Below are 21,410 nucleotides of genomic sequence, written 5' to 3' on the forward strand. Positions count from 1 at the left end.
GAAACAGTGAAACACAGAGACCAGTGAATCAGCCTGGTAAAAAGCTGGTTTCTGCTGAGGAAAGTATTTTTCCCTTCTAGAATCTGCAATATGCCGTATATTTAAATAGGCTGTACATGTGCCTAACGATAACTGACTTGAGTTGACTAAATTGTTTTTGTCTACCGGTCTGTGGAAAACACAGTTCCTCGTGAGGAAGGAAAACAATACCACTGTAGGAAAACAAACTCTCTACTCTTAAGTGTTGGTCCAAGGTCAAAGGACTCGGAGGGAAATTTCTTCAAACGGGAGTAGGGAGCGCAAATTCAATTAAAAACAGCATAAAGTGCATCATGTTAATCCAAGGTGGCATTGCGTCCTATAAAGTAGCCTCCATGCAAGTGTGCACCACGATGGTGTAGTCTTAAGGGTGCCTTAGCTCAGCTTAGATGGGCAGAGTACTCCATGGAGGGGCGACCAAAAGGTTTAGACTGCTTTTTAATGAAGAATAGTCTCATCAGGGGCTAGGGATGGTACATGTGGTGGAAATTTGGGGGTTGGCATTCCCCCTTCCCGATCCCTGTGGTGCTATGACTGTACCCATCTCACCTGCCTGCCTATAAAGCTGCTGGATTGCTTGGCACTGCATCACCCCTGTGCCCGTATAGACAGACAAGCAGGGATTGTAAACAAGAGTTGGTTAGGGAGCCAGAAGTTTGTAAAACTTGCTCCTATATCCCAAGGGCTGGACTTTTATAAACAGGAGAAGAAGGCGGCAGGCAGCACACCTGGATCAACACTGCTATATAGCAAACCTTACACTATGCACACATGAAAATTGCGCGCACACACACACACGAGAGCAACGGTCAGTCAAATGAATTAAAGGTTTGACATAGACATATGTTTCACACAGAGCGAGAACACAGAAGAAAGCAGGGCGAGAAAGCAAAGGGTACATTTTTTGGATTTTATTAAAATACGGTGTGGAGTTTACCATCGGAAATTACCATCACAAACATGATTGTTTCTAATACAAAAAGTAAACAAAACAAAAACAAAGCTTTAGAGCCTAGTTACAGGAGACGTTACAGGAGTCTGGTGAAAGTAAATCAATGAATTCACGACAAAGGATGAGTGAAAAGACACAACCCCCCCTCCCCCCCAAAAAAATAAAAACTCATGTTCACATGTTGTAAAAATACATTTCCCAAATTTCAACATTACACACAGCTCATTTAAAACATTTATTCATTCATTGCTAGATGAAGGTTAGATGTCAGTGCCAAAGAACAGAAGGTAAAACCAAACAAGAACTCACGGTGTACAAATGAAGGGAGAGAATGGTGAGGGCCTTCTGGAAGTCAGGAGACTGCTCAACATTCTGAGGAGTGCGGAACACAGAACAGACAGGGAGAGGAAGAGGCTGCGGGAGGATGTGTGTGCATTTCAACCCTGAGAGAGAAAAGTGACCAATTGTATCTATCCTTTTCAGCTGGTCTGACAGACCACATCAGTGTCCGCTGTTGTCCCCGGGGCTGGGGGGCTCGGGGCTGGCCATGAAAGACTTTCAGAGCGCCGGAGCAGGGGAAACATTCTCACACCCCAGAGTGAAATATCAGATGGACTTTCCTTCAGTCTGTAGCACTGACAGTGACCTACTCAGCTACATGTATGGGGAAATTAAATCCAAACGGCTCACCCGGTTAACCCAGAAATGTTCTTTCTGGACTGAGAGAATGCATATTTTGATTGATGTACTCAACAAAACATTTGCAGTGTGAAACTTAACTGCATGTCAACTCAAATACCCTTTTTAGCTCTGTGGAGAGCATGTTATTGTTGACTTATCCGGGAAACCTTGTCACCAGTGTTTGATTGAATAACGTCCTTACGGTGTGAGTTGTTAGCGGGGTTTCGTCCGACTGTGTGTCTCTCCTACTGTGGTCAACTGTGTTTAAGGCAGTGAGTGTTTCCATGGCAACTCTACAGCTACTATGCAGGGAGAGACTAAATACAGCAGGGCGGCTTAGACAACAACAACACAAAACAAAAACTCAAATGTTTGTTCCTGAAATGTGTCAGTACAACATGTAGAACACAAAGTGAGCGCGATTACAGCTGAAGAGTCAAAAAAAAATATGTTTAAATGGATTTGAACACATTGATGAACTGAAAACAACCAAAAAAATGTCATCAATATCAATGGCAATTTAAGGTCACTATTTAAGCTCATAATTTAAACTATGGGGGATATTTAAAAAAATATATACTCATCACATGACACAGGAGCCTATAATGTCCTCATGTCCATGTCCTCATAGACTCTGGTAGGAAGGGGGGAAAAACTGTACATCACTGGTTACTGACCACCACAAAATGGCAACTTGGGTTAAGGGTTAAGCACTGGGGAGCAAAGGGCGGACAACAAGATGACAATCTTTAGGCCAATAGCGTTTGCCCTCCAAAAACACCTCACATGCACAATAGCTAGAGCAGCATGACATTAGGGAGAGTAGAAAGGCATACAGTTCTACATTCTAGAAAATAAAAACGGATCATGCTGACACTATGAATTTGAATCCAAGTTTCATTGTGCTGTAGAACGGGAGGTTGAAGAAGCTTGTCAGATCAACTGGAATCTGATGTCGAAATGGAGAATCACGGGAAAGCATTGTGCTCATTTTTTTCCACAGAGAAACAAATGAAGTATAACATTTAAGGTGATGATGAGAGATAAGTAACTGGCCTCGGTGCCTGAGATTTTTGACAGTGGGGGGGGGGGGGAAACTGCAGACAAATCCTAAAAAGTTGTTTGGTCAATTCGGTTATTGAGTGGGGTTCTTATTTATCATCGTCATTGTTACAATTTTCACAACCCTTCTGGTCAGGAATAGCAAAGTGGTCTCTACAAAAGCTGTACAAAAAAGAAAAAGGGTTTGAACGTACATTCAATATCTGTTACTGAGGTACTATAAAAAGGTATTCCCTTGAAACAACGAGAGACGACGGCGTTAAGAACTACTCTTTCAGAAAGACAACAACTTGTCAATACAACCAATGGGGGGGGGGGGGGGGGGTCCACATGCAGACAACACGGTTGCCTTTGAAAAGCCACTATGATCATGTAAGAATAAAGACTCCACACACTCTCCCTTTGGCCTTCACGGGAACGGTGAATCTCCGTCTTCTTAAAGGGATGGTTGAATCAACTCGCTGGCTACACTGCCCATTCTTAAAGGGATGGGTGGATCCACACTTGCTGATAAAGCACTAGTGGAGAGCAGAGTTCTTCAAGGGCTGGATGGGGTGAGAGAGAGAGGTTGGGTGGATGGACTGCGATAAAAGATTGGAGAGGTCTGGGAGAGAGAGAGAGAAAAACAGCGAGTCCTTGCCTTGTCACCAGTCCTGGTTGTCTTTGGAAGTCAGCAGGTAATTAATGACGTCACGGCAAAAGAGTTGCACTTCACTTTCCCTGCGGCTGACTGTTTCGTGTGGACGCGTTAAGAAAACCCAGGGGTAGCTGTCAGGCTGGTTACACGCAACTCAGCGCTGCAGCCAAATCACTGCCCCTCTCTCTGAGCACAGCCTGCAGACTGAGCATTCAGATGGCAGTGGTACCCCCTGCTGGCCAAACCTCAGTCCTACACAGCTGACCTGTGCTGCCCACTGCTAACAATGTTGCAAGCTCGCTGTGTGTGTCCGTGTGTACTTGGTGCTAAGTGCCTCTGAGAAACAAAAAAGGCCCTTGAACAATAGTTTGACATTTTTTTGGGGGGGGGGGGGGGGGGGGGCACAATCCTACTGATATGAAACTGTTCTCACGTGATCTTGAAGCTACACACCGGTTCAGGGGACAGCCTTTACAGAATAAACATTTCACATAACTGTTGCTGAGTATAAGACCACGTCGTGGGCAAGGGCCTGTTGAGTGACGACACAGAGCACAACATAGGACGCCGTCTGACCTTTCAACAGGAAGTGACTGGCGCTGGAACAAAAGGAGCTCGGCTGTTAAGACCACCAAAAGGGGATATAAAAAGCAGGAAAGAGAATTGTCACCTGCCAAAGGAGAGGGTTCACCATCTTGAGGAGAAGAGACAGCACTCACAGGGTTTAACACAGCCCTGTAGCGGCAGAGGAGACGTAACACGCTTTGCTAAGGTTTCAGCTCTTCACTGACATTATTCATCCCTACACTAGCCAACAGACAGGGAATCAGGTAGCCTGGACCCAGATCTGTATGTGCTTTAGCTGACTTGGCTAAAGCGAGCTAGATAGAGATCTAGGATCAGGCTAGGAATAATCGGGACAATAGAAGCCCGATGTGTTGTGTGTCTTACTTTTGTACACATTTTCTAAAATATGAGAGAGAGAGCGAGAGCGAGAGAGAGAGAGAGAGAGGATTGCAGTAACATCAGAAAGCCACTAATATACACCGGGCCAACCCTTCACGCCTCTCTCACGGATCATAACAGCCAGACTCTCGGTCCAGCTTTGCTGGAGAAATGCTACTCAAAACAAAAACTAAATGTTTTGTTTTTCCTCAAAAGAATTAAAAAAAATATGAAAATACCAATCCAATTGAATACTTGAGAAGAGAGTTATTGCTGAAGGTTTGTTGTTGTGGGGGGAATATGGATAGAGGGGAGATAGGGGTCCATGGGGGGATTGAGTGGGTCCGAGGAAGGGTTACGGAGGAGGGGGATTTTGTGGACGGCAGGTCACTCCTGGGCTGGTACTGTGTTCTGAAGGACCGGCGCTTGAACAGATCCAGATCGAACCGGATCAAACCGGAACCCCAGTGTCAATCTGCCTGAGGTCGGAGAGGAGGGTTGGTGGTGATGATGATGGTGGGAGGAGAGGGTGGGGTTGTTGGTTTCCAGGGGTGACGGAGGAATGTTGGGGTGCTATTGGTCAGAGGGGATGTCTCTGTCTGCCTCTGCCTTGCTGGGTTGCCCTGGCGATGAGGTGTGGGGGGGGTGGGACACAGGGGCGATGGCGTGAGCCAGGGCCTCTACCCCTGCTCCCGCCCCCGTCAGACCCCCTGCTGCTACGCTGATCAGACCCACAGGAAACCTGACGTGTAGAGAGAGCGAGAGAACGTATCAGGGCCTTGTTCAGGAGGGAACAACATTGCAGCACATTCATCAACAACCAAATCTACTGTGATGAACAGATATCGTATTTTGCATAAAATGAAGTATAATTCTAATAATCACGATACACTTCCTGACTTGGTTGTCCTCCTGTGCTCACCTTAACCGCTGAGGGTCTCACCTGTATGCACCGCCTCCGTTGAGTTCAGGGTGGACTGTTGCAGCCTCCATACTGGGCCACTGGGACGCTGCCATCAGATATTCCTTATTCACACAGTTCTTCAGACTGTCTGGGATACGCCCTAACAGAGGACAGACAGGGGACAAGGGCTTAGCGTGTAAATCCCCCAATCTCTGTTTTAATAACCAGGATACCATTTTTCGGGACAGGTGGCGTACAAGCCACTCAGGGTGTCTGCTGCACATGCAGCTATTTGTATTTTTTTTTTAATCATTTTGTAACCTCACAATATTGATTAGCATTTTTCTTGTGAGCAAAAAAAAAATAAGAGTGTCGGTAAGATATAACACCAGCCCACTCTAGAACCTCAAAAGATGCAGCCATACTCAAGCTACATAAAGCCACTGAAATAATCAATTCATCACTACGTAATAACTAATAATACAAAGTTAGGATGGCGATGGAAGCCCAGGCGGTGTTAACTAGCTGAAGCTGAGTGTTAGGGGTCTTACCAGTGATGGCACGGCGCACCTCCCTGGCAGCCTCCTCTCTGGCCTCGATGGAGGCCTGCTCACTGTACCAGGACGTGTGGGGGGTACAGATGAGGTTGGGAGCATCCTTCAGGGGGCCCTGGGAGAAACTACAACAACAGAGAGAGGGTTAGAGGGGGAACGAGGGGGGGGGGTGCACGGTCAGACTTGTGGGGGTTCGAAATCAGGCTAGGATCCTTCAGCGGGCTGTGTGTGTACCTGAAGGGCTCTGTGTCGTGAACGACTGAACGTCCAGTGTGTGTGTGTACCTGAAGGGCTCTGTGTCGTGAACGACTGAACGTCCAGTGTGTGTGTGTACCTGAAGGGCTCTGTGTCGTGAACGACTGAACGTCCAGTGTGTGTGTGTACCTGAAGGGCTCTGTGTCGTGAACGACTGACGTCCAGTGTGTGTGTGTACCTGAAGGGCTCTGTGTCGTGAACGACTGAACGTCCAGTGTGTGTGTGTGTGTACCTGAAGGGCTCTGTCTCGTGAACGACTGAACGTCCAGTGTGTGTGTGTGTGTACCTGAAGGGCTCTGTCTCGTGAACGAGTGAACGTCCAGTGTGTGTGTGTGTGTGTGTACCTGAAGGGCTCTGTCTCGTGGACAACTGAACGTCCAGTGTGTGTGTGTGTGTGTGTGTGTGTGTGTGTACCTGAAGGGCTCTGTCTCGTGAACGTCTAGTGCAGCTCCTCGTATCCGTCCTTCCTTCAGGGCCTGAGCCAGAGCCTTCTCATCCACCAGCCCTCCCCGCGCAGAGTTCACCAGGAACGCTCCCTGGCGCATCTACACACAAAACACAGGGTTAACTTTATACACACACGCACTCCCATAATTAACTCAGGAACCACACCTATGTGGAAGCACCTGCTTTTAATATACTTTGTATCCCTCATTTAGTCAATTGTTTCCATTATTTTGGAAGTTACCTGTACATGCATGTAAGAACGTGAATTTACAAACATACTAGGGCTGTTAACGAGTTAATAAGGTGTTAGATTTTTAAAAAGGCATTCATTTTTCACCGCACGGACCCCTTTCCAGCGCACGTGTTTCCACACAGACCCTATTCCGCACGGACCCTGCACTATGTTGCAGCTGCTGTTATGTGGCGCCGTCTGTCTCTTAGGGTGTTTTCACACTTGGTCCCCTTCAGACAATTCTTGTGAATTCAGTGCGGTTCCCCTCATTTTTTTGTGGCGTGTGAAGAGTCCAAAAGGAACACAGTGGCGTGTGAAGATTCCAAAAGGAACACAGTGGAGTGTGAAGACTCCAAAAGGAACACAGTGGAGTGTGAAGACTCCAAAAGGAACACAGTGGAGTGTGAAGACTCCAAAAGGAACACAGTGGAGTGTGAAGACTCCAAAAGGAACACAGTGGAGTGTGAAGACTCCAAAAGGAACACAGTGGAGTGTGAAGACTCCAAAAGGAACACAGTGGAGTGTGAAGACTCCAAAAGGAACACAGTGGAGTGTGAAGACTCCAAAAGGAACACAGTGGAGTGTGAAGACTCCAAAAGGAACACAGTGGCGTGTGAAGACTCCAAAAGGAACACAGTGGCGTGTGAAGACTCCAAAAGGAACACAGTGGAGTGTGAAGACTCCATAGGAACTTAGAGCCCTCAGAAGAGTGCCCTAAGCAAACCGAACTGAGACCATCTCGAGAGGTGGTTTGAGTATGGTTCGCTTGAATTCGGAAGTCCGGTCCCCCCCCCCCCTTTTAGGACAACATAAACACAAAGCTCCCCGGATTTGCTTGTCATTTTTACCGCACCACACACTGGACTACTGAAACACTGTTTCCTCTGCAATAACCCCTTCACGTTGGAGAGAGAAGAGGATGTGCCGGTTCACATAAATAAATGTGTGCTGATTAGCGATTGTCAAGGACGCAGAGAAATTCTAAAATGTGTGTGTGGGGTTTTGTACTGACGCGATGTTCAGATTCTCTGTTTGCAATATGTTGACCTACAGGCTAAGAGAGGTTCATAAACGGTTTATTCGAATGTGGGGTTTGAATAGTGTGAAAAGGCAACATATTTGGTGAGAATCACAACATGGGTACAAAATCCATTCCAGCTGTTGAAGGGTCAGTAGCCTACAGCATTATTTAAAATCGGCAATTCATTTACTGGTAGTTAATCTGTTACCAATAATATTTACATGTTAATATTATCTTCTGATGACAATTATTATGTCTCATCCTCTTACCAAAATGCAATCTGTTAACTTCCAAAATTTAAATAGGTATATCTAGCTGTCCGATTGCACATTCTGATGGAATGGCTTGTCCTGTACTTTTACTAGAGTGCATTGAGTGAATGTTGGACAAATATCTTTGGTTCCCTTCTAACAAAAATTGAAATGCGAATGTAAAGAGGACTCGGACCTCAAAAAAGGCGAAGTTAACTGGCAAAAGAGTTGAGTCCTCATTCAAAGGCAAGGGCAGTGTGAATACAAAGAGAACTGACTTCATTTGATTTTTTTTGTTCACTTTAATAAAACCTGTTATTAACCTTTGGATGAATTGCATGCCCATAGTAAACTGAACAAAAATCTGTCCAAAATTGCTAATATATGCATATAATAATTATTATTGAATAGAAAACACTAAAGCTTCTAAAACCGTTTGAATTATGTCTGTATGTATAGCAGAACTCACAGGGCAGCCAATCTCCCAAACTAGTTTTGTCATACAGAAAGTTGGGCCAACTTTGACGTCATCGCCCCCACCCTTCTCAACCAGCTATGGATCTGGGAACAGTTTCTATGTCTTCCGCGATATGTCTTCTATCCGTAGAGTGTTTAATTGTGCAAATCCTGCGAGCTTTGACCCTTTGGCAGGGAAAATAGATGCGCGTTCGGGCGCGAATTGTACACAGTCATTCCTCCGTTCCAGATTGTCTGAGAGGAATTGCTTTTGTCCGTTTGAATCGCCAATTGTTTTGTACGTTAATAACATCCTAAAGCTTGATTCTGCACTTAGTTTGACCAGTTTAGTCGACATATAATATGTTATTTTGAAGTTTTGATGCGCAACTGTTCGGGACCAGAAGTCATTTTGGATGCATTTCAGCTGGAACTTGTCGCATATGCTAATACAAAGACACACGACTTGAAACCAAACAATGTTTTGGGTAAGTATGACTCCTTCCACTACATTCTGATCGAAGACCATCAAAGGTAAGGGAATATTTATGTTGTAATTTTGTGTTTCTGTTGACTCCAACATAGCGGAGAAATATTGCTTATGTCTGAGCGCCGTCTCAGATTATTGAATAGTAAACGATTTCTGTAACGTTAAAAAGAAATGTGACAAAGCGATTGCATTAAGAAGCAGTGTAACTATATGTAGAACATGTATATTTAGTCAAAGTTTATGATGTGTTTTGCTGTTATCTGGCGTTATCTATAATTTCTCCGGACATTTTTTAGCATTTTCTGAACATGGCGTCAATGTAAACGGAGATTTCTGGATATAAATTGCATATTATTGAAAAAAAACATAAATGTACTGTGTAACATGTCCTATTACTGTCATCTGATGAAGATTTTCAAAAGGTTAGTGAATTATTTTTCTTTTAATCCTGCGTTTGTGATTGCATCTTTTGTTCGACAAAATGGCTACATATCGTCTGTGTCTTTGTGGTGGTTTGACGTACATATGTGCTACGTTTTCGCCGTAAAACATTTTAGAAATCTGACTCGCTGGGTAGATGAACAAGGTGTTTATCTTTCATTTGAGCTATTGGACTTGTTAATGTGTGGAGGTTAAATATTTCTACGAATATTTTTGCATTCTGTGCGCCACTTTTTGAGTTGAGGGGGTGGGGGGGTGCCCTTGGGGAACGTGAACACGTTAAACAGGACTGACACCACTTATTTTAAAAGAGGACTAATATGTGAAAACACCCTTAAAACATCCACTTTGCGCGCAGCTTTGAGCCACAATTTTGAAGGAAAAAAAGCTCAACCATTCACACATTCTCAGGTGTTTCTTCAGATAACAGCAAAAACATATTTTGGACAAAAATAGCTAGCAAGTTATACTAAAGTTCTCTAGCTAACCAAAATAATGTTTACAATGTCATGGTTGAATGCCTCTTGACATAACTAACTACCCACAATGGTTTTAAAGAACAGAACAGGACATCCATTCCATTTAGGTACTGTTTTTCTTGCATTTCTCAGGTCAAAAGATTTAAGCAAATAATCTCAATTTTTGTAGAACCAGCTTGTGACTAGCTCATGTTGAAGTAGCCTAGGTTACATCTAATAGCTGTTATTACATGAACTCAGACCTGGCTGAGCTATTGTCTTCTGTGGAATTCATATCATTGTTGAACAGGTGTAAAATGCTCCTTGTGTCCATAGAGTCAGTTCTGTTTTCCTGTACTTAACCCTCCAAATCAGAAATAGGGAGAACACTAATTGAGAATGCCTGAAGATTTAACTGTTTGTTTGTGTGTGTGTGTGTGTGTGTGTTCGCAAGTGTTAAAACGTCAAGAACATTAATAAGAGGGAGTAAGTATATTTAAAAGAGCTACATGTAGTATTTTTGGGCCCGGCAAATCTCTTGTCAAATTGACTGGGGCTGAACGATTTGTATAAAGTATCGCTCACTAACGGATTCGGTTAGCATGCGGCTCAGGCAATTTAACAACAAGAGCCAGTCCGTCTTCTGTTGACCAATAAGAAGGCTGCACCAATAGAATGCAATTTTGTGTGGGCCCAATCACTTTTTTGGAGGAAAAAAATATTGTGAAACACTATCATTCCACTATTACTTCAGATATATTAATGTCATTTTCTGAAATTACAATGCAAAAATATTACATGTAGCTAATTTAAACATTGTGAGTATTTTATTTCGTATACAGATTGTGTTTCCGTCCCTTACAATAAAAGCATAGTACGCCTGTAACTCAACAAACTGCTTTTTAATAGGGTTATTTTTTCTTAAGGGACAAATTTCAGCAAATTAAAACATTTAGACGAATTGTGATTATTTAAATCGTTTGACAGCCCTAAAATGTGTGTGTACGATGTGTGTTTATGACATCGTGTACCTGTTTGATGGTGAAGTCGTTGATGAGGTGGTGGTTGTGTTCATTGAGGCTGCAGTGTAGAGAGACACAGTCAGAGTGGATGAGCAGGTCTTGGAGCGTAGTCATTCTCTGCAGGCCCAGGGAGCGCTCCACTCCGTCAGGAAGGTAGGGGTCGTAGAAGATCACCCCGAAACCAAACGCCTTGGCCCGCAGAGCCACCGCCTGACCCACACGACCTGCAGAGAGAGGAACGCACAGGGGTAACTAGTGTTTGTATATCCATGGTGGGGCACATAGGCACCCAAAGCAATTCCAGGGCCTCTCGTAGCCCCAATTGTCAATTGAAAACAGGCCAGACTAGGGGCCACTAGTCAGGGTAGCCTAGTGACCACTAGTCACTAGTCAGGGTAGCATAGTGGTTAGAGAGTTGGACTAGTAACCGAAAGGTTGCAAGTTCAAATCCACGAGCTGACAAAGTACAAATCTGTTGTTCTGCCCCTGAACAGGCAGTTAACTCACTGTTCCTAGGCCGTCATTGAAAATAAGAATTTGTTCTTAACTGACTTGCCTAGTTAAATAAAGGTAAATAAAATATTTTCAAAATCAACTGCTCTAAATCAGCCCCCTTCTCCACTACCCAGTAACTCCATCAACCTCCCTTCCCTAGCCCAGATGACCCCCACTCACCCAGGCCGATGATGCCCAGCGTCTCCCCCCGGATGCGGGCAGCTCCCCCGGCCACCTCCCTGATCTGCTCCACGCTGGAGGCCCTGGTGCCCTCCCTCAGGGCCTGATGCATCCAGGTGACGCGGCGGTACAGGTTCAGGATCAGACACATGGACGTGTCGGCCGTCTCCTCCACCGAGCACGCTGGCACGTTACACACTGCGATGCCTGGGGGAGACAGATGGGGAGGTGGGGAGAGAGGGAGATGGTGAGATGAAGGAAAGAGAGGAGTGAGTGTGTGTGTGTGTGTGTACCTGTTCATCGGCATACTGCGTGTGTGTGTGTATTCGGGCATGACTCACCCAGCTCAGCTGCAGCTTTGATGTCGACGTTGTCGAAGCCACTGCCGATCCTGACAATGACTCGGAGGCCTTTGAACTTATCCAGGTCGTCTCTGGAGAGGGTGATGGTGTGGTAGAGCAGAGCCCCCACTGCCTCGTTCAGCACCTATGGGGTTAATACACAGACACCGTTATACAGTTGGCAATACAGGGTTAACACACACCGTCAGACAAGGCCATCACACAAATGAATACAGCCTCGTTCCGCACCTACAGGGTTAACACACATACTGCTGGTTAGACAGTATCATAAATACTCAAATAAACACATGGCTGGCAGTCAGGAGGTAGTCCTGAATAACTTTTTAAATATTTTAGAAATCAGGAAGTGCCCGCTTATAGCCAAATTAACAGGAAGCTTACAACCAGACAGTGTATGTTGCCTTATAAACACTGAGTGTACAAAACTTTAGGAGCATCTCCCTAATATTGAGTTGCACCCTCTTTTGCCCTCAGAAAAGCCTCGATTTGTTGGGGCATGGACTCTACAAGGTGTCGAAGGTGTTCCACAGGGATGTTGGCCCATGTTAACTCCAATGCTTCGCACAGTTGTGTCAAGTTAGCTAGATGTATTTTGGGTGGTGGACCATTCTCGATATACACAGGAAACTGTTGAGTGTTAAAAACCCAGCACCATTACAGTTCTTGACAGACTAAAACCGGTGCACCTGACACCTACTACCATATCCCGTTCAAAGGCAGTCTTTTTAAAACATATTTTGTCTTGCCCATACACTCTCTGAGTGGCACACACAATCCATGTCTCAAGGCTTAAAAATCCTTCTTTAACATGTCCCCTACCCTTCATCTACACTGATTGAAGTGGATTTAACAAGTGACATCAATAAGGGATCATAGCTTTCACCTGGATTCACCTGGTCAGTCTGTCATGGAAGGAGCAGGTGTTCCTAAAGTGTGTGTGTCTCACTCTACCTTCTCGTGTATCTCCTGGGTGGACTGGGCATCACAGAAGGCCACAGTGGCCACATCCTTGAGGATGGGCATCTCTATGGTGCAGTCACGCCCATCCAGCAGGGCCACCAGGGGCCGAGGGTGCATGGGCCCGTTCAGGATGGGGGGGCGGATGCCTGCACACAGGGGAGAGTGGGACAGTTAAGACACGATTTGACATTACGAAAGGTCACTAAATTAGTTGCATTCTAAAATTGTATGTGCTGCTTTGGTTCCAATGGCTGGCTAGGTTGGAGCATGGTGCTTGACACACTAATGGTTGTGGATTCTTTTTTATTTATTTATTTAAAATGTCCAGATTATAACCATCAAACTATAAGTGTTCATCTGACGTTTACAGTCCACTTTGAGTTGATCGTTCGCCCAGACAAAATGGCTTCCTTTGGGGGATGTGTGATAAAGTCAAAAACACAGCATACAGCGCACCATGTTTTCCCAGATGGGACTGTTCACTGAGGTTAGTGAATCAACAATGTTTCTGGAGTCTCTGGACCAGGGCAAAATGAATCACTGCCCTAAACCTTCTACACGCACCATTGCCTTGACCATTACAACACACACATGCACACCATTAAAGTCCCTCTGAACTTGACCAGGCATGACAATAGCCACTGGCATCATCAGTGCTGGGGCCAGAGCAGGCTCAACCCGAATAGGGAGTCTGACCAGTGACCACTAACATGATTACTACTACCAAAGAGTCCCATGATGCTCTCTTCTCCGTCCCCACAAACAGCCAGGGCCTTGTCAACACTGGCACCCTGAGGGATCAGTGGCTGCGTGTGATGGTTACGCAATGGTAATATGTAACTGGATCTGCTGCTGCAGAGAGCACATCTGAGATGACAAAGAGACAGGAGGGGAGGGGGGGGGGGGGTTTCCAACACAATCACGAACCTACAACGTCAATACATGCAACCCCACGGAAATCAGACGCACATGCTATGACGACACATGTAAGACACACTGAATGACACACCACCCACATTGCTGACTCCAGCCAGAGTGGAAGATGAAAACGCTTGAGGAGCTACACTGTAGCTGGCTGCAGTGCCAGGGGAGGTCGAGTGTGACGGTTGGGGGAGGGGCAGTAGAGGGGCTGAGATGCGGGGTGCAGGGAAGAAGGGGGGAGGGGGTAGAGAGAGAGTCTGAGTCATGACCTAAATTCCCTCCTCTGGAGCACCCCCAAACACACACACACGTTCTGTACACACGCCACTGATACATGGCTACACTTGTCCACCGTGGTCCTGCGTCTGCATCGAAATCCTCAATCATCACTGAGCACCAAGTGGCAGAATGCGAGACAAAGCACAAGGCTAACATCTGTGCCAAAGGTCACTAGAGAAATGTGGCCAACTGGAACAAAAGCTAACATCACCACTGATACCATCACCATAAGACATATTCGTGTGTGTGTGTGTCTTAGCGCTCTGCCTCTCCTTCACATTGAACTAATCATGAACTGGCCTTCTGAATCGGAACGCACTGCCCTTCTCTCACACACACACACACACACACACACACACACACACACACACGTAACACACACCACTGGCCCCTAGACCAGAAGCACACACACAGTCTCTGCATGACAGGTGTATGGTCTGGGGTGGGGGAGAGGGACAAGAAGGGGGGGGGGGGCATGTGTCTCGCTGGAACATTCACATGGACAGAGGGCAGGACGCATGCAGGGACAGACACACAGACAGACATCCACATGCACAAACACTATGTCCTGTGTCATAGTGGGAGTGTGGGGGAGGGAGAAAGAGAGGGGGGAGTAGGATAGGAACTGGTGGCAGGCAGGCGGTGGAAGACAAATATTTGTGGACGCTTCCTGTGACGTCAAAGCATTTCCTAAATGGGCCTAGCCGAGAAGGCTTAAGAAAGTGAATCTGCATCTCATTAAAAAAAAAATAACAAAGCATTTTCCTTTATCTTAATCTCCACATGCCAGAGATCACAATGGTTTCACAATTACTGGTTAACAAAAAGCAGCCTCAGAAGCGCAAACACACAAATATTTAGAATAAAGGACGCTTGCGTACAAGGCTTATGGAGCACAAGCATGGCCGCGCACACAATGCAATTCATTCAGCGCTTCATTCATTCTCCCTCCCTCCTTTCCTTTCCCTTCCTCCTCCTCCTTTCTCTTTCCCTTGGTTTAAGGAGTGTGAGAGAGAGAGAGCAGGGAGAGGGGGAGGGGCAGGGTAGGATGATAATGCAGCACTACTCCACCCAACATCCAGCCAGACACACAATAACACACATACACGCAGGCGCCGTACACACACACACACACAGTTGCTCAATTCGCTACAAGGACACGCTGAGCAAAAAGGAAACGACACACACACTCGTCGGCAACACCACACCCAAGCCCATATCACCCCCTTCCATCTTCAAGCTCTCCATCAAAAACACATTTAACGACACACACAGCGCCTAACCTTGCATTATGAAGTTTGCCAGCCTGTCTTCCTCTCTCTCTCGCCTCGCTCTCTCCCTCTATCGTTCTTTCTTTCTTTTCTCTCTCTAGTTCTGTCAGACTGTTCTCGGCTGGCTAGGTCCCTGCTGTCATCCACACCCAGCCCCTCCCCCACGGTCCGGCTCCAATCACGGACGGCTCCATTGAGGGCCAGCCAACCAGCACTAACCTCATTAGCATAGCCAGGCAGTGGCTAGGTCTGGTTTGGCTGTTGTTGTTTTTTAAAGAGACAGCTGGCCCGTTTCCCTGTAGCCACGGCCGCGACCCCTCACCCTGCTCCTCTCAGGGGACCCGACTCTCCCAGACAACTCCCTCCATTTTATCTCAACATCACCCAAGGGCTGCATTTCACACCAATTTATTTAGTTTGGACTGGGGTAGTACAGACCACAATTTTGTCTTTATATATCCAGAATTTAATAATATATTTTATATGATTTCATTACCTTTTGATGACATGTGTATACACTACAAATTGAGGCTTGGCCTGACTTGCAATACGAATTTATTTGTTTTACAACTAGGCCAAAACGATACCATTCCACCCTTTCAGTTCATTTCAGCCTTTGTAAAAAAAAAAAAAAAACACTGATCATGTTGTAATCTAACTGGTCTATTATCCGAGCCTGTCATGTACTCAGTCATCCTCATCATTTGTACCTTGCCTTGACATTCTTTCTCACGGCTCATAGCTCAGGCACACCAGCTTGGCCACCCACTAACCCCTCTTGAAATCCCCACAGACAGAAACAGGAAGTGAGATAAGGGCATTTTGTGCTCTCTCTGACTATTCGCAAGCCATCACTACACTATTCTACTAGTGATGGGGGGAGGATCAATACATTGACATATCAGGATATTATTTGTGGACTATATTTTCACAATATTGCAATATTATTTTTGAGCTAGTTGGCTGTACCGGCACCAAAACTCCAGTATTTTTTCCTTAATAGCTTGTTCTGCATCTTCTTTTGAAATAGGGAGACAAATGTATTTTCAGCACTTTTATTTCCATGACTGATGAAAACTAATTCTCATGCTCTCTCCTCTCTCTGCAGCAGACATATGGTGAGCAATATGTTTGGAACACTGTATCACAAAACATATATAACAGTGAGTGTCGCAATACATATCGTATCGCCACCAAAGCAATGTAATAATTCCCAGCCCTATATCCCATCTGCCACTTCACAAACCAATAGGCTGATCATTAATCAAATATATTCCATATCAGCAGCTGATGTACAGTGCATTCAGAAAGTATTCAGACCCCTTGACTTTTCCCACATTGTTACATTAGAGTCTTATTCTAAAATGGATTGAACCGTTTTCACCCCGCGTCAATCTACACACAGTACCACAATGACAAAGCAAAGCAAAAAAACAAACAAATATACTTACAAAAGTATTCAGACCCTTTACTCTGTACTTTGTTGAAGCACCTTTGGCAGCATTACAGCCTTGAGTCTTCTTGGGTATGACGCTACAAGCACATGTATTTGGGGAGTTTACTCCCATTCTACTCTCAAGCTGGGGTTGGATGGGGAGAATTGCTGCACAGCTATTTTCAGGTCTCTCCAGATATGTTTGAACGGGTTCAAGTCAGGCTGTCGGGTCACTCAAGGACATTTATTGAGAGACTTGTCCCGAAGCCATTCCTGCGTTGTCTTGACTGTGTGCTTAGGGTCGTTGTCCTGTTGGAAGGTGAACCTTCGCCCAAGTCTGAGGTCCTGAGCGCTCTGGAGAAGGTTTTCATCAAGGATCTCTCTGTACTTTGCTCCGTTCATCTTTGTGACGTTTGGCATTCAGGCCAAATAGTTCAATCTTGATTTCAGACCATAGAATCTTGTTTCTCATGGTGTGAGTCCTTTAGGTGCCTTTCGGCAAACTCCAAGCGGGCTGCCATGTGCCTTTTTACCCCCTTAAAAAATGCCTGATTGGTGTAGTGCTGCAGAGATGATTGTCCTTCTGGAAGGTTCTCACATCTCCACAGAGGAACTCTGGAGCTCTGTTAGAGTGACCATAGGGCCCTTCTCCTCCGACTGCGCAGCTTGGCCGGGCGGCCAGCTACAGGAAGCGTCTTGGTGGTTCCAAACTTGTCCCATTTAAGGATGATGGAGGGAACTGTTCTTGGGGACATTCAATGCTGCAGAATTTGTTTGGTACCCTTCCACAGATCTGAGCCTCGACACAATCGTTCAATCTCATGGCTTGGTTTTTGCTCTGACATGCACTGTCAACTGTGGGACCTTATATAGACAGGTGTGTGCCTTTCCAAATCATGTTCAATCAATTTAATTTACCACAGGTGGACTCCAATCAAGTTATAGAAACATCTCAAGGATAATCTATTGAAACAGGGTGCACCTGAGCTCAATTTCAAGTCTCATAGCAAAGGGTCTGAATACTTAAGTAAATAAGGTTTCTGTTTTTCATTTTTAATACATTTGCACAATTTTCAAAAAACCTGTTTTCACGTTGTCATTATGGGGTATTGTGGGTAGATTGATGAGGGGAATTTTTCCCCCATCAATTTTAGAATAATGGTGTAACGTAACAAATGTGAAAAGACAAGTGGTACATTCCGAATGCACAAGTGCAAAATATTATAGACATTGAATGTGTGATTATCACACATTCAATCAATTTGAAGAAAACTGCACATCCTCTCTGGAGGATGTTCTGATACACCAAATCAGACCTGTAGAAACCATTTTGTATTATGAATTTGTGATGGAGGTGTGAGAATATCATGTGAGAATACTCATTAATACTATAACCTGATAAAAATGAATTGTGAAATCTTAATATTCAAATGCCTATTATAGAAAAATACAAGATGTAAGATGCGCAGTCTGTGTATGGTCAGTGTGTGAGTGCGTGCGTGCGTGAGTATCTCTAGGTCAGTGTCTGTGTGCGCGTGTTTGAGTGTGTCGCAAAAACATGGCTCCTTACCCTCACAAATGCGGTCAAGTCTTTGTCGCTTTACTTTGTGTTTGTCCATTAGAGCCATAGGCTGGCAGTCCTAACCCAGGACACAGCAAGACAACAGCACAGAGCGCTAAGGAGCCCCTTCAACAGAACACCAGCACTACAAACCACTACTGCCCACTGAGCAACACCTGCACAGAGAGAGAGATATAGCAATTGACAGGGGGAGAGAGCGCAAGAGAGACAGAGTTGTGACCGGGTAGAACGTGAACGGTTTTATTAGTCATTTCTGTTGTACTGCTTCAGCAATATGGATTGCTTATTTCGTACAAATAAAGTTTGACAATTTGAGAGAGGGAAGAACCACACTATCACAGTTAGTGTAGATCACAGTTAGTGTAGGGTGCCGTTACTGCTGCAGGATCTTCAGAGGTTAGTTGATGAAAATGTGGTTTCAAGTTTAGCAGCCTTAAGATGTTACAATAACAAAGGGCACTAAGGTTTAGGCGTCTACGAAACAAATTATAATCCTATGTTCTTACACACACAAAAAAGTGCGTCTTCTCTCTCCCTCCCAAATTCTTTCAAACTTTATTGGTAAAAAATAAGCAACCCAAGTTGTTACACTTGCATTGTACAATATTGCATCAAACTAAATCGGAACTTACACCCAAATAAACACTTACCCATGTAGTGTGGTATTGGTGAGTGTGTATTCTGACTTCTGCTTTCTCTGTTGTAAATGTAAACCTAGGGCCTGTTTCAGTACTTTGACAATGCATCCATTCTTCTTTCCCTAAAGATTATACGTACTCTGACTTGAATGGATTGGTGAAAGCCATGTAGTTGATAACCCTTGCTTTCACCTTTCCAATGGTGTGAGATAAATGACCTAAACCAGAGGGACAGAGATGGTGCACTTTCCATTTTTCTAAATGGAAAGACTAGTAACCATATGGAGGAGTGGCTGACTTACCAGCAGGAGAATCCGTTCAGTGTCTGTCTGCTTAGATCTCACTGTCAAGCAAAAAATAGTCTTATTATGCGAGGGTCTTCTTCACTCGCTCTCTCACACAAACACATACACATTGATTAGATAACTGACAGGGGTTCTTAAACTTTTTCATCTCAAGACGCAAATTAGAAGTTGACTGTGACCCAAATCATCCTCCAAACGACCCAATATAAAGAAGAAATAGTGTGTGATTAAATACGATGTATTCTCATAACTACCGACCCACCTCTCACATGCCCAGGGCCCACTCATAACAATAACGTCAGTCACTTCTCGGCCAAAACCATATAAAAAGATGAGTGCTAAAACATGGAGTACTTTGGCAGAATGACGAAAGGCCTTATAACAAAAGGTGCTTGTGGAACAGTAGTTAGGCCTTGATCACTGTTAGATGAAGACTAGTGTCTAACATTTTGGACAGGGGTGTCTGCCATATTATAATGTGTACAAGTTATGCTTACAAACTGGACTCCAACTTCAGAGAGAACAGTTAACACTAGTTGGCTACCATTTGATGACGTACACTGGCATAATGTGAGGAAGAATTAGCCAGCCTAACTTTCCCTAATTAAAAATATCCATTCAAACCTCTAACTATGACACTTAGATAGAATCACATAATTTGAGAGGTTGGGATAACGTTCCAAAACGTATAAATGCTAAAAGTAGCGATGATTAATGTTATGCATTTCAAACTTGAAACCCATCACAATGTAAATCAACAGTGACTGGGTTATGGAAACAATGGCAGTTAATAATTTAACAAGAGCAGGGTTGATACAAAGTATCCAATACAGTTGTTTGCGAGGTCAACCCATTACAACATATGGCTGATAAAGTACATTTCACTATCGAACAGCTAGCTACAAGTTTCAAAACTCTGCAGAAGCCGCCATGATAGCTAGCTAGTTAACATTAGCAATTACATTAACTGTATGGCTACTAATAACGACCGTTTTTCGCATCTGGCTAGCTTGATAGCCAGTAAGCTAACATTAGCTAAGGTTAGTTGGTCAGTTAACCGTGCCAGATAAAACACATCGTTACTTATTATCGGAACCATATTTGGATTAAACAAAACGCATTTTAAGCATCCCAAAAATACACGAAAAGTTCGACCTGACGGTGGCTAGTTTAACGTTATATTTTAACAAACATATCAAACTACCGTTGGATAGTTAGCATCGCAAGTTAGCTTGCTTGCTAGCCTAACGTTACGATGTGTGGGAGACGCGTACTGTTGGAGCCCATTTCATACGATTCGTTATTAGCGAATTGCGCTACAATGTGAATATCTGAAATTCAGAAAGGAAAGATCACGGAGGAAACGTGGATATCCCCAACGTGCACGTTAGTCGTGCATCATTCGCTACCCCGGTAACTGAGTAATGCACGAGCGGCGAATTATTTACCTAAATAATTGTATTTCGGTTGGATTGAGACAGTGTGCGTGCTTCGGTGGTCTTCCCTCTCTCCCGATCGCCATGAAATCTGAAAAAGAGGAAGTCGCCGGTTCGTGGGGGGTCAGGCCTCCCGCCGTACCAGTGTACACAACGTGTGACCGACAGGCAGAGTGCGAGGCATTGGTAGGAGGGGAAGGCAGAGCGCCCTCAACTTCCACGGCGGTGGTCAAACAGTGCACCCAAATCAGGGTTGCCAGGTCCAGCTAAATGTATATCCAATGACCTTTGAAAACCTGACACAAGGCCTGAAAACTATGGACGATTTTTTTTTGCAGCAGCAAGAGGAGTTGACACATTTGGCCCTGCTTCGAGGGCATTATCACTTTTATACAATGGGTTACCAACATATTCAAATAAATTATTTATACATTTTTTTTATTTTATTCATACTATTTCATCCTTCCACAAGATCTTGACCCGACACAAATCTAAGGTTACTACCCAAGCCCTCTGGTAGGTCGTTCGGTTGCCAGAGACACGACCCAGTCGATCAGTTGTTCTGTGTTCTCGACCCAGTCGTTTGTTCTAAATGATCTATTGCCATACTGTCTGGCAACGTTCTTATCCCTTGCTTGCTAACTAGCCAACTACGGCTAATTTACAGTCAGGTCAAAAAGTGCAGCAAGAATAACAGCA

General features: G+C 44.7%; 1 protein-coding gene across 3 annotated transcripts; it reads right to left on the reverse strand.

Moving 5' to 3' along the window:
* Positions 1 to 935: 935 nt before the first annotated feature.
* LOC135526207 (C-terminal-binding protein 2-like) lies at positions 936 to 20,902 on the reverse strand. Of its 3 annotated transcripts, none has more exons than XM_064954370.1 (11): positions 20,724 to 20,902; positions 19,273 to 19,313; positions 18,321 to 18,487; positions 12,836 to 12,990; positions 11,864 to 12,008; positions 11,523 to 11,729; positions 10,857 to 11,071; positions 6,444 to 6,574; positions 5,772 to 5,899; positions 5,260 to 5,380; positions 936 to 5,058 (listed from the first exon to the last, which is right to left on the reverse strand). In XM_064954370.1, the coding sequence occupies exons 3-11, from the start codon at positions 18,376 to 18,378 to the stop codon at positions 4,890 to 4,892; spliced, it is 1,329 nt and encodes a 442-aa protein (XP_064810442.1). In that variant the 5' UTR covers positions 18,379 to 18,487; positions 19,273 to 19,313; positions 20,724 to 20,902; the 3' UTR covers positions 936 to 4,889. The 3 variants fall into 3 exon arrangements, with proteins under 3 accessions (XP_064810442.1, XP_064810443.1, XP_064810444.1); XM_064954372.1 differs by having other exon boundaries at positions 4,969 to 5,058; positions 5,239 to 5,380; XM_064954371.1 differs by lacking the exons at positions 18,321 to 18,487; positions 19,273 to 19,313; positions 20,724 to 20,902 and adding an exon at positions 15,328 to 15,463.
* Positions 20,903 to 21,410: the final 508 nt, after the last annotated feature.

This window comes from Oncorhynchus masou, chromosome 32 (assembly GCF_036934945.1).
Source record: "Oncorhynchus masou masou isolate Uvic2021 chromosome 32, UVic_Omas_1.1, whole genome shotgun sequence".
In the NCBI taxonomy this organism is placed as follows: Eukaryota; Metazoa; Chordata; class Actinopteri; order Salmoniformes; family Salmonidae; genus Oncorhynchus; species Oncorhynchus masou.